The 13,263-nt window shown below is 42.0% G+C and overlaps 1 protein-coding gene across 2 annotated transcripts in view; it reads right to left on the reverse strand.

Annotated features, from left to right (window-relative positions):
• Positions 1-550: 550 nt before the first annotated feature.
• LOC144105452 (venom metalloproteinase antarease-like TpachMP_B) overlaps positions 551-13,263 on the reverse strand; it is a 30,298-nt gene continuing 17,585 nt past the window's right edge. Inside the window, exons 6-10 of one of the 2 annotated variants that reach the window (XM_077638576.1) lie at positions 12,303-12,411; positions 8,696-8,815; positions 5,870-5,999; positions 3,753-3,866; positions 551-726 (exon numbers count right to left, since the gene is read on the reverse strand). In XM_077638576.1, the coding sequence (XP_077494702.1) occupies positions 646-726; positions 3,753-3,866; positions 5,870-5,999; positions 8,696-8,815; positions 12,303-12,411 (554 nt within the window). In that variant the 3' untranslated portion in view covers positions 551-645. Of the gene's footprint in view, positions 727-3,752; positions 3,867-5,869; positions 6,000-8,647; positions 8,816-12,302; positions 12,412-13,263 lie in introns of both variants that reach the window. The other variant, XM_077638575.1, reaches the window with a different exon arrangement.

Genomic DNA, 13,263 nt, shown 5'->3' on the forward strand with positions numbered 1-13,263 from the left:
CAATCTCTACAGATATCGCTTGAGACACGTATACAGATTGAAAATTTCTAGAAATATTAGCAATCTACGTAATCTCGCACAACTGCAAAGCTCATAACTATATCACGAGACACTTGAGGAATGGTTAGTACCGACGCTGCGCTCAAACTACGGGAAACAGTGCCTTAAGTACACAATACCAAATGTTATAATATTATAGTTCGATCCGCTTTGATCTTTTCATATCATCGTACAGGGAACTCCAGCCGATGTGTAAAAGTTCAATGTAATAATCTCTTGCTGCGCGATATCTTTTTTACATCTTTTTAATAAACGCTCTAAGGAATACGCGATTGAGAAACATGTGAGTGGTGTATATGTACATCGCTATATATGTGTTTAATATATGCTTATGAGTGTACGTATCCATATGTGATGCGGCCTCTCCGCCGAAATTAGAGATTGCAGACCCGTCAAGCTATTCATGGACAAAAGTTTTTTCCACAGTACCCCATCTGTAATTTTTGCCTGTGCAAGATGGCAGACAAACAATTCAATTCAAATTTGTGCCGCCCAGCATACTTTTTTTACTTCAAAAGAATTTGAATCCGCTCGGGGAATTTCGTTGAATCGTCCAGCGGAATTCGGAAACAATAACGATTGCTTCTAAACGTTTGGCGCACTTAGAGCAGCTGGTGAAGGTGCGGTCTCCCAGTTTTCGGCTGTGCATACGCCTTTCCTGCAAGTCTGCAAGCGATGAAAATGAAAGCAAGGGTGCATAGGTAAAAAATAAAAAAGGCTATATCCAAACGTAAGGTTGTGGCATGTGTGATGCAGCTCTCATGACACAAAAAATTCAAGTATATGCGTGTTGCTCATCGCAACACAACATTACTTTCATATCGTCTTAATAATAGTAGCCTGGAGACTGCGCCTTTTTATAAATATTTAGGTGTATTTGTTTCCCCTATTCTTTCTTGGAATGTACATATAGATCATGTAAGCAACAACGCTAACCGCATGCCGGGCTACATACGCCGTAACTTTATTCTTTATTCTAGCTCCGTAAAATTCCTTCTCTACAAGTTGTTTATTCGTACTAAACAGAAATATGCCGCATCCTTTAGGACGCGTATCAAGAGACACTAATCTACCAACGCGAACCTATACAGAACCGTGCGGTCCGATTTTATTCTGTCGAATTAACACCGTAACTTTAGTGTTACCGCCATGAAATCAAGCTTATGACTGCCACTATTGTCCCAAGGTAGAAATATATTCCGCCTTTGTATATTTCATAAGATCTGCTATGATAACCTCATCCTTAAGAGCAAATTTATAACACCACCTTGCTACGTTTAATCTCGGATTGATCACCGTCATAAAATTGTTATTCTTCCATGCCAAGCAAATCACTTATACAACTCCTTCATCCTCAGCACATGGGAACAATGGAATCACTATATTCGATCGGTAGTCGAAATATGTATTCATTCCCTGTTTAAATAGAACTTTAACTAACCTGATGTTAACATAGAACACGGACGTCTTGCGCACTGCCATTTGCATATTCTTTTTCAGTTCATCTAGTGGTTCGAACTAACCTTTTCTTTTTTTTCTTTCCACAAATTGAGTTGGGTAAGTGCACGGCAGTATATTTGAGCAACAGATTTTTCTTGCCTATTCAAAAATTTCTCCCTATGTTTCTTGCGTGGTATCCTTGTCGGCTTTTATTCTTTGCTCATACGTTTGTGGTAATAGCTCTCAATTTGTTTCATAGCATTGCTGTAGCCTACTGAGTTGCGCGAGCCATATTTTTTCACATTTTTTATTAATAGTGACTGTTGTTCTTTTTTAAATCTTTGAATATTGTACCCCACTCCCCTCTGTAATGCCCTCGGGCCCTGAGGGCATAGGAATAAATAAATTAATATATAAACACTGTGCATATAAAATATGCTCGTGATATTTAACATAATAACTAGGAGTTAAATTTTGACATATTGGTGTCCCCAATTAATACAAAACAGCCCTGAACAAAAGTTTTTTTTCAGCGGGAAAGAGTTTACACGCCCAATTGTAAGATTTCGCCATAATATTTATTATATTCGGAGATCTCATGAGCAGGGTTAAATTTTTTTGCCATTTAGGTTTCTTGCTGTCGTCGAAAACATCGTTTTTAGTTTGTTATATTTCGTTTTTCTCGGCATCCATTTTGAAGAATTGGTATGATTGTTCCCGAAGACATCATTTCGTTCAACTCTCGAATTCATCCAAAATATTGTTGAGAAACTTCTTGGAAGGACGCAAAGTCGATGTTTTTTCCTTTCTTGCACATAACTTTGTTCGATTTGCAGTAAATAAAGCTGCATATTAGTACTTTTATAACAAATCACAAGACATCTGACATTGGACCCTGGACTGTTGAAATGGTATCAGTCGAATATCCTAGTTGAGAAGACTTTCGCACATTTGCATTCACAGCAGTAACGTATGCCGCCTAAGGCAACTTATGTAGTAACGGCCGCATTTGCAACCTCCACTTCTTGTTATGTAATTACTTTGTAGAATATAGGTGTTTACGGTGCAGGAGAGGTTATTACTACCCCTTTTCTGAGTTTTCGGCTCATGTGATCTTGACATCATTGCTGGATGGCCCAATCTCGCCGTTAAATTGTACCACATCGTTAATAACTTGGAAGAGAGCGATTTATAACGTCGTGCTAATGTTCCTACAGATATTGTGGTTTTGGCGGCACTAGCTCGAAGGGGTATTACAGCCGCCACTGATTTTACGCCTACGGAAACCGCTGCAAGCGTTGTGAGACTTTGCCTCCTTCTTTGTTGACACCTTGAGGTGTACGCTAGCCTTTAAGAAGCACCAGCCACCCTACCGTCAAAGCAGGCGACAAACCTTTATTTTTTAGAACATTATAGAGGAAGCTAGAAACTGACGAAAGGTTCTGACCTCGCCTTCGAGGACTGAAGAGTTCTGCCTAAACATAAGGACCCCGGAAGCGAGCAGCTTAGGGGGTTTCATACTTTCAGTGCCCAGAAAGTGTCAACGGCCGCTTGTATACATAAGTCGGTTGGGATCATGAAAGTACTAAAGTCCTCGGTGAAAAAGACAAGGAATTAAAACTCAAATTTTCCCGTGTACAACTTGATCAGAGGCGTAAAGAAATTTTGCGTCTAGAGGACCTGAAAACATTGCACAGTCTCATTTTTTTTTGCCCACACGTTACCTCTCCTAAGTACGTATGTAGTATTGACTACCTTTGCAGTCATGTTTCAAAAAAACAGTCATTGACTCTACAGACGGCATATTTAAATACACACGAGCCACAGCGGACGCGCGGTGTTGGGAAAAATTATCAGGCATAAGTGAGGTGCGGCTGCGTAAAATATACAATGACTCGTGAATCAACTCTACTTTTGGCAAAAGGTTTCGGAACCTTTTTAGCGTTCTAATTCGGAGTGCTTGCAGAAGTAACAATTGCGCAAAGGTAGCAGCGTTCGTTTTCCTGCCACAGAAAGAATACTAATCATTGCAACTCCCTACAATGTGGCTAGGCCGATTTTTGAAATGCTAGGTCTGCGCGAAACAAAGTTTCCAAGCATTTTCATATTTTTCTGAGGCACATTCAGGCAAGTTTGCAATGTAGATTGTATGGAACTACCATACATGTTTTTTTTCTGCTGAGCGCTAAGGAGAAGACTCATGAAGCCTTTCAGCAAGGCACTCCATCAGCACGCAGCATGTCTGCGCTTACCTTCGCTTCGGAGCACTTCATTCCATCTAAGAATTTGTGCTCTGTGCAGAATGGACCAGCATCCTCTCGCTCAAAGTCGCAACACGTTAAATTGCATTCCTCGTGATCACTTTCCTTGAAAAACAAGTAAAATTAGCAAGAATGAGTGAAACTGCCAACGCCTGCTAAAAACATGAAACGAGTTCTCGTAATTCTGCTCGTAAATGGAGTGCGTTTTTGTTTAACCGGCAACGTTTAAAATGTGCTTATTTCGGTTCCTAAATCAGATTTTAATTCCTTGCCTTAGAGATTTTAGCTCCCTCTTGGGAAGTCACTAACGTTTAAAAAATAATGGAATTGCCGCAGCACAGAGGATTCACGGATACATAATTAATGCTTGTGTTTTTGCTGCACTATCATGAAGTAGTATTTGCCGTATGTAAATTGAGAGGAGATTAGAGTACAAGAGAGTGCTTTGCCACGCAAATTAATTCTAATGAACACTTTTTCTAAGATTTATTTCGAAGCTGTCTATCAGTATGCCCTTATAGCGAAAGTGATGGTCCTAGCCTGTAAATTCCGCCTACCCTGCACACTACGTGATACTTACGCATGTAACGAGAAAGCAATTGTTGTCCGCTTTGCAAGCTCAATAACAAAAACTAGGTGGTTTCGTTTCCTATTAAGCAAAGTATTTAAACTTTGAGGTGCACTTTAACAGCTAGATGCAACTGGTATTGTGCTAAAGTTTCAGTGAACGGGACTCTATAACGTATTCACAAAGTAGCTATGTGAATGTTTAGATTGAAAGTCAGGAATTTATGACGCTAAATGTTTTATGCATGAAATATACAGCCCTTAAAGTACGCTTATTGCAGAGATGAATTATGCTTAGGGAGTTCTACTGCACCGTAATGCGCCATAAAACTATGCTTATACTGATATCCTTGCAATTCCTTGGATTAGACGCCCGTGAAAACTCAGGAAGCTATTTCTATGCACAATGTAAAATAATGTACGGTGTCGTTTAGAACTGTAAACTGCCCTTCATCATCAGCCTCACTACACAAACTGCTGGACAAAGGCGCAACCTATATCCCTTCAAGTATCCCTAACCTGTTCCATATGAGGCAGCCATATTTCAGGAGTCTTCCAACTCTCCACCGCCAACATGACATATTTCAGGAATCTTCAAACTCTTCCCCGCTAATCTGATTTTCTGACAGCCCGCGCAACGCTTGCCAGCGCTTTGGAATGAACTCAGTTGCCTTTAACGACCACCGCTTGTTGGGCTTCGCATTACATGTTTTGCCCATCTTGTTCCCTGATCAACTCTGCTCGGTTCGTGTCTGTTAGAGTTGCGCCTATCGTTTCACATTGCATAGCTTACTCTGCTCTACTCAGTTTAAGCTCTTCCCTTTGGTTTAGCCTCAAGTTTTCTGTCCGGTAGGGGAATTTTGCTAAAATGCAGCTGCTGTGTGTTTTGTCGTGATGGATTTAAGTAAAATGCCATTTAACATCTGTGTGCCGGCAAAAGTACACCACCCCAATCTTATCCTCCTAGTTATTTCCTTGTCGTGGTCCGGGTTTGCGGTCGCTTCCTGCATTGAGTAGATGTATACCTTTACTGCTTTCAAAGCTTCGGTGTATATTGGAAACTGCTATTCCGTTCCGAGACTGGTGAAATTTTTATTACATTTATTCACAGTAATTTTTATACCCACAGCAATTCTTTCCTTGGACAGGCCCTCGATCATTCTTTTGCAATACAGCCGTCAAGTTACTTATCAATGTAATGTCAGCAACAAGTTGGATATTGATACCGTGTTCTTAATAAGATTTTATCCCCAGCTCAATTTAGTCAGTTGCAGCATGTGCTATGAATGTGCACGTTAAAACCAATATTCAGGAAATATTTTTTCATTCAGCGCGGAACAGCGCAGATGGGTTTGGAAAAACATATAATATTATATGTGGTTGCCTGCGCCTTTTGAAGCGCCAGTTCTTGTCGCTAACTGCTTGTTTGACTGCATCGTGTATGAAGCGGCTTGCCTGACCCCGATAAAAAATGAAGTACAGGGTTCCTATCCAATGAAGTAGAGAAACAAACAAGAAGATAAAAAATTCATTCTACACACTTCTGATGACAACGAGGCCCTTCCGCGTAGCAGCTGGCAAAGTTGATAAGGTGTCATGCTCTTTCCGGGAAATTCCTGTGTCTTCTCATATGCTTCAGCCGTAACGTTAATACAGCTCGGCGAAAGTGTTCTGCACAGAAAAAAGTACAAATCTTTAGCACAGGTTGGACTCAATTCACCGGAAGGTATTTTTATCCACTTAACTTCGAACGACCGAGTCTTGTGGTTTTAGGGCTGAAAGGAGCGAAACACATGTGGGAGCGGTTTCGGAAACAGTCATTGCACACAGCTTATTCTGCGAACGCTAATATTCGTGCTGGTCAAAAGAGGCGCTTCCGTCTGCCTTAAGGTGGTCGCCCTCTAGGTGTTTATAGATTTTTACAGCTGTATTGAGTGCTCAGTGGGTAAGAAATGATGCGTCGAGATCGTTTACGAGTGTCTAAAATCGCGCCAGTGAACAAGTGGTAATGTAAAGTGTTATTTTGTTTTAACCGAGATATTTAGCAACCTTTGATAATAAAGACCTGGGGTATTACAAAACTATGTTTGCCATCAGTCTAGAAAGCTATGATAGCATGGGAAATCATTTGAACGTTATAGGTGCCCATGAGAATTAGTATTTTATTTTATCATGGGCGCTGATGAGTGCAATCGTGTTGGCTTTGAATCAGCGATAACATTTATTCGTCGCAGGACATGCTTGTAGGCCCCTCATGCCCCTCTTAATGCAGCAGAATTTCGAACATGATGACATATTTTTACGCCGCAGTATGAACGCATCGCGGCGACTAAGGTACTTTAGCGTTCGGCTGATGATGCCACTGTCGCGGGTTCGATCCCCATGGTGTCGGCCATATTTTGGGAGCGGTGAATTACGCTGGGACTTCTTGTCCCAGCATATTCATCTAACATGCACTCAAATAGAAGCTGATAGGCATAATGGCCAGTGGGGATTCTTGAAACACGCTGAGTGTTTGGGCCTCCTCTTGGCGCTGTCTCCAAACTCATACATTCCAGAGCCCGGTTATGTGCAGCCTTTATTATCCAGGACGATATTCAAATGAATACCTTCAAGAACGCGGTTATGTGCAGTATTTATTATCCGGGCCAATATTCAAATGATTGCAAGCTATGCAACGACAAAGCGGATCTCAACCATATTCTTTGGAGCCGCCGCGGTGGCTGAGTGGTTACGGCGCTCGGCAGCTGGCCCGAAAGACGCGGGTTCGATCCCGGTCGCGGCGGTCGAATTTCGATGGAGGCGTCTTTACCCATTGACGCGTTGAGGCGTACAGTTTAAGCCTCGTTCATGCTATGCAGCGCTATTTCGAAGGCCTATTTACCTTTGGTCGCGCGAGTGTACCGCTATGGCGAAACCGCATCAAAAGTTCAGCACTCGCAAAATCAAGGCGTCACTCTAAAGCTCGAACTAAGCTGGATTCTTGCTGTCTTAAATACGTATTCGATTGGTTGTTTGAAAGCGCATGCTCCAGAATGCTCGGGTTCAAACAAAACGCCCTTGATTTGTTCCATTCGTTCTTCCGGAGCACCTTTCCTCTGCATGTGAATGCTCGTAGTCGTTCTAAGAAACTCTCAGCCCGACGTAAGAGCGGTTGAGTGGTCTGAACCATGCGATCGTACTTCCCGCCCCCCATTCCTCTACAGGCATTCTAGTGATACGGGGCTGTATCGTCGCTTATTTCTAAGCGGTTCTGTACGGATGCTTAGACATTCTTATACGGAAGTTATGAAAATTCTTTGAACTGAGGTACTTCACCACTATGATTTTGACTCTGAGAAAGCATTGTCGTGATGCGTAGGGTCATGTATCGTAGTACTATCATCGCTGACAGTCCCAGCAATGCCTGCAATTACGCAAAAGGGTTAGAAATGCCATTTCTGCGTCATATTTGCCTCAGGAGTTTCCTCTGCGCATATTTGCGTGTCCGTTTTTGGGCCATGTTGCCCCAATATCTGTTCTTTAGTGCAAAGAGCTGTTAAAAAGTCTTCGTGTGAAGCTTGCAACGATAAGGTTCCCTCGTTAATTGTGGCACTGTAAGCCATCGAAGCGGTCCGGTGGCCACAGCGCAGCCTTATCTTGAAAAACAATATCGAATGTTCAATGTTGTGCTGGCTTACTTGACTTTCCGAGAAGCTGCTTTGGGAATGCAAGACTAATGTGCTCGGCCTGATGTGATATAAGTAAAACGCATCGAAACACCATTCCAAGCTAAAGGTTTTTCCAGGAGTTAATCTTGCTTAACGTGAAAGCACTGTGAGTGCCTAGCATATGTTTCTCCCCGAGTCCGGAGGTGCAGGTTCCTGCTGAATATTAGATGTAGAGGTTTAGTCTTTTACTAGATAATGCGGTTGTCGCTGCAGGAATAAAACTCTTGGCCCAGTGCTGAGTAGCAGAACGCAACAGAGTACCACAGCTCCAAGAACGATCGACATCGAAAGCAAATTGTGCAGAGAGTGGTTGTCTCCGTAGAGGTGCTAAGTTGTTATGAATGAAGGTGCGGTCGTGCTCTTTGAAGTAGGTAGCTCTAGTGGAATTTAGAGGCTTGCACAGCAAGAGTAGACCTCTATTATTTTTCGCTCAGGCTTATGCGAAATGACATCAGAGATGCCCTTTCAAATTTAACACTGCCCACTACGCAATTGAAAGAAAGTAGCAAGAAATGCTTTACATTCATTAAAGCTCCAGCTCTCCGAAAAAAACCCCTCTAAAGATTACATACTGTTTCGATTACTAAAGGAAGAAAATTATAACGTTACTTGTAACGCGCCCGAATTTGGGCCATGCTGCAGTTTGAAAGCATGTACTTATTGGCGCCAAGATCTCCATTTCCCATCAGGTACCCATCCGTCGGCGGGCATTTTTTTGAACCAGGGGGCTTGTAAGGACGCTGAAGAGGAGCCTGTCCATCATGAGTTGCTCCTAGTCTGTAAAAAACGTCGCATAACGGAACTATTAGCAAAAAAAAATGTTCTAACGTACTCTCTGAAACATACGATGGCGAAAAAAAACGGCATGAATACGAAGACGTAATACGTCTGAAAAAATCGTGGAGTCCGATTCACGATTTACGCTATCTGTCCTGAAAATACCTTAATGTATTTAGAGAAATCGCGATCATTTTCACACGCGTAATCCTCCCGCACGTAAAGACTAGGGAATCATGGATTGAGGCAGTTAAGGCATGTCTCTAAATTTCTGGCTTCCATTTTTTTTTGAAGTTTGGTGGAGAAACAAGAACACCGATCGAGAGGCTGAGTTAATGTCAACTTTTTCCCATTTTCCTCCATGAGCGGTATGTAGAGATCGGCGTACCGAAGTGACACATGAGCAATGCAGAACTCAAAATTATTCCTCACGCCATCAGGCTGTTCTAAGAATTCTGGGATCACGAAGCACAATGGGGTTTTTGTACTTCACATCAATCTGAGTATGGTCACGCGGCAGGGTTCAAATTCGCTACTTTGGAGCATGCAGCTGAAAGTCAAAGGCTGTGAGCAACCACGGCGGGTTCTTGCTCACAAGTCACCAGTTTGATGCTTCTAAAGATGTCAGGAAGCTGGAAGCGGATTTTTGTCGGGACGTGCAGAGTAACTTATACTAGAATTATGCTTGCACGAGAAGAAATACGCCTGTTACTTGCGTTCCAAAACAATTACCACCAAGTGGATTGAGATGCACTTTCCTGCTGTGGAGTACGTGAATATCAGTCCCCTAGATTTATTTGACAATGTACCAGAGCAGCACGCATGTTCCTCGTAGGGGTAGCTAGATAACTGTAGAGTTCGAAGTATACTCAAAGCTAATAAAAAAGTAGGGAAAAAAAGGGAGTGATATAGTTCGCGCCTCTGCAGACCGGGGACCACCACCTCTTCGCAGTCTGTTAGCTAAACACTGCTTGTTCACCATCAACACCTGCTGAGAGGAGTTAATCAAGTAAGTTACTCCACTGCTTGTAGAAAAATGGCACGAAATCATGCATTGTTACCGCCAAAAAGCAACAAGGTTTGGATACCGTAATGACAAGGTGGCAGTTCCGTCGCTGATATCAACAACCAGAACATGTGATGCCCCGCCCGCCGTGCTAGATTCAAAAAGCAAACTTCCACTTAAATTTCTGTATGCAGAACTATCTCATCTAAATCGAGGCACTCTTTTAACGATGACAGCAATTGCGTCTACCAGCCCAGCTCGAATTACTACCATTTTCATGTTAATTACTTGTTAATGAACCATTTATTCTAACAAAAACGCCGATATAGATTTTGACTTTTGAACACACTAGATCGATTAGTTAAATTACCGAAAATGTCAGCAATTCATTCGTAAAAAAATAACACCCGAGAAAAGCCAAAACTTGCATTCAGAAATAATAAATAGAAAAAGACCGCTGAGCATTAAAAGATAAAAACAGAAAAGTTGAGCAATTAACTATACATAAGATTCCTAAAAAACGTGCTACTTGTGCTTCATCTACACTATGCTGGGCAAGTGACTGATGCATAAAACAAAATATATACGTAAATCTACTTCACGGTGGATGCACTAACGCTGGAAACAGTTGGCATGCGACAAAACAGTCTATAATCCGCCGTCAGGGGATGACGTGGTCAGCTTGCCTTCTGGCATGCTTTTAACACCAAGTGTCGAGCGAATTCACAATATTACAAATGTACGGCGGGTGGTCATTTCCACGTGTAGCTTGCATAGAAATTTTTATTTCCAATACGAATTTGCAACAGAAACGTTGTCCGCTAACCTTAAACAGCTGAATAGTGAAGAGATCGGAGGCTTCCGACCACAACTACAACGCTGTTATTTTTTAGGAATATTTTTTCTTTCCATTGCAGAAGAAAAATTTGAACAAAAAAAAAACAGTACCTGCAGTGAGCATATCCGCGACGTTTTCTTACTTCAAGAAAATATTGAAATTAATTTTGCTGCTCTATTTCCACGTTTTTCCTTCCACTTGTCGCAAAGAAAGCAAACCTCGCGCTAGGCCAGGAGCTAATTGATCATCTGTTTGCCATCGGTCATTACATTTTTTCTGCCCGCAACGTAACAGTGTATTGCATAGGACAAGCTGCCAATGAGTCCAATCAGCTACCGCACACGTGTTTCGTCAAAGAGTACAGTCGCAAAATGTTTACGCAGCTTGAACCTGAATAGAGGCTAGAATATAAATATCAGAGTATCGATAGTAGTGCTTTATATAAAGCTACCTAACCCTCAACCCTCTTTGCCCTAAAACCCTGAACTTTAAAATTTACCGGTGCATCATTCTTTCCTTCGATGGGTCTCCTGCACAATTTTAATTAGTGATAATTGCGACAGCCCAAAGGAAATCTTGTCATTTCTATCATAAACTGTTAACAGCGAAATTTGCCTCCCGCTCTTGTCCCCTACCCTCGCTGTGTTCAAGTTGTTGTTGTTGTTGTTGTTGTTGTTGTTGTTGTTGTTGACCTCACAAGTTTCTGCTACAAGCGCGGTTTTCCTCGTTCTCGTGCACGAAGAACAACTGAACTTGTAACACCGAATCTTCATTGCACACCTTTTCTTGGGATGGACGAGCGGTTTGATGTGTGCAGCAAAGCAGACGTTTGGAAATACGAGGAAGTCGGAATTTTTTTCATCGCATTACCTAAACTACTCTGATAGGCAAAAGCGCAAGAGAATAAAAAGCCTCCAAAACGTCACATCTTCTGTATAAAAAAATGAAAACGGCATCACTAAAATGAGTACCTAGAATTAGATTTTCAAGAATGCAGACTGCGCCATATATTATCAAGAGAAAATGTTTGCAGGACTTTCACTGCTTTTGTGCTTATCTGATTCATCTTCAACAAATTGACATTTCCGCATAGTGGAGAGACTGCTCATGTTTGCAAATTCACATTAAGAGATTTCCGAAATGCCAGCTGCAGCAACAAACTCGATACGTAAAGCTTTGATTGTTGATATATTAGTTCCGTAATTGTGAGAGCCTCAATTTTTTTTCATTATTTGATACTTTTCGGCCTAAACGACTGCGGTCTTTGGAAACCAGTGTGCATTTGTTTCCATGAGAGTGCCTCCAGGTTTCTTTTTGTGGAAGGGAAAGAAGTGCTTTTATTTTAGGAATTTTAATTATCTTTATCTCAAAGACAATATAAAAGTGTTGTGTAGAAGCTTCAGTCCCTTCACGGCTGTGATTTTCTCGTGCTCAAAACAATATAGCTTGTTAAGTCACTTAGATGCACGGAATATGCAAAAAAAAACGCCGAAAACATACAGAAAGGGACTTAACTTCAGCCTTCGATGCTAGTATAGCTGGAATGCCCAGGCCTCCACCTCTAAATAATTGCTACCATGAAGATGTACTCTTCGTTTAAATCTTTGCAGCGTTACATTTCCAAGAAATATTTTCTTACTTACAAATGCGCCACCTCGTGGGCTAACGTTACCACAGCAGCGTAGGAATTGGGGATGTCGTGTACTATTGCAACTTTCATGTCCGTACAAACTGAGCTCGTTCTTGCGAGTCCTGAAAAAGTATGTTCAAAGAGTTACATACATCATGTCACGATGCACATTCAGCCACAGATTTTGCTGGACATGTAGCTTTGAAACCGAACAATTGCATCTCTTTTTTTGTTAGCATGAAATGAAACTGGAATCTCAGCTACTCGTTTTAAAATTTGTTGCATCCGTACCTTGGCACCGTCCACCATGCTGTCACCAAATATATTGATCAGAGTTTTCAGGATACAGTCCTTAGTTCTTCAGAACCCCCCCCCCCCCTACTTATTCCAAGCACAGTATATCTCCAGGCAACCACGCCGTACATGATGGTGACTACACAGAACGTACATAACCCCTCACTAGATAGAGACGCACTGGTCGCTGGGTCCTGCTGCTTACAAAGAAATAGCTGAGACGTGACGGTGGAAGTGGAAGGCCTTTCTGCACTTCCGTGGTGAAAGAGAGGCGTGCGCTGAAGATCAGGTGCTGCCTATTACGCATGCTCCAGCGGATAAGTAAAAGGCAAGCACACTCTTGTTATCAGTCTCGAAGTAAATACTGCTCTAATCTCAGCCTTATGAGACAAATCTTTCGAGAAAGAATCCAACGAGCGGATGTACCGTCGCTGCTGAAGTCCAGCGACTGTTACCCAAAATCGTCTTTCAATGCCAAGAATCTTGGAAGGTATGCAGAACGAAGCACATAAAACTAGCTACTGCGGGCCGCCCGTCTACATACAGCGACTGAGTTCTTGAAACAATGCACTGTACAGTACGCTTGTTGGTCTGTTGTGGGCAAATATTGAGAATATATGGCAGAAAGGCCGAGAAACATGCTTTGAGACAGTTAATGGCGACTGAATCAGCCCTCACTT

This window comes from Amblyomma americanum, chromosome 9 (genome assembly GCF_052857255.1).
Source record: "Amblyomma americanum isolate KBUSLIRL-KWMA chromosome 9, ASM5285725v1, whole genome shotgun sequence".
Classification (NCBI taxonomy): Eukaryota; Metazoa; Arthropoda; class Arachnida; order Ixodida; family Ixodidae; genus Amblyomma; species Amblyomma americanum.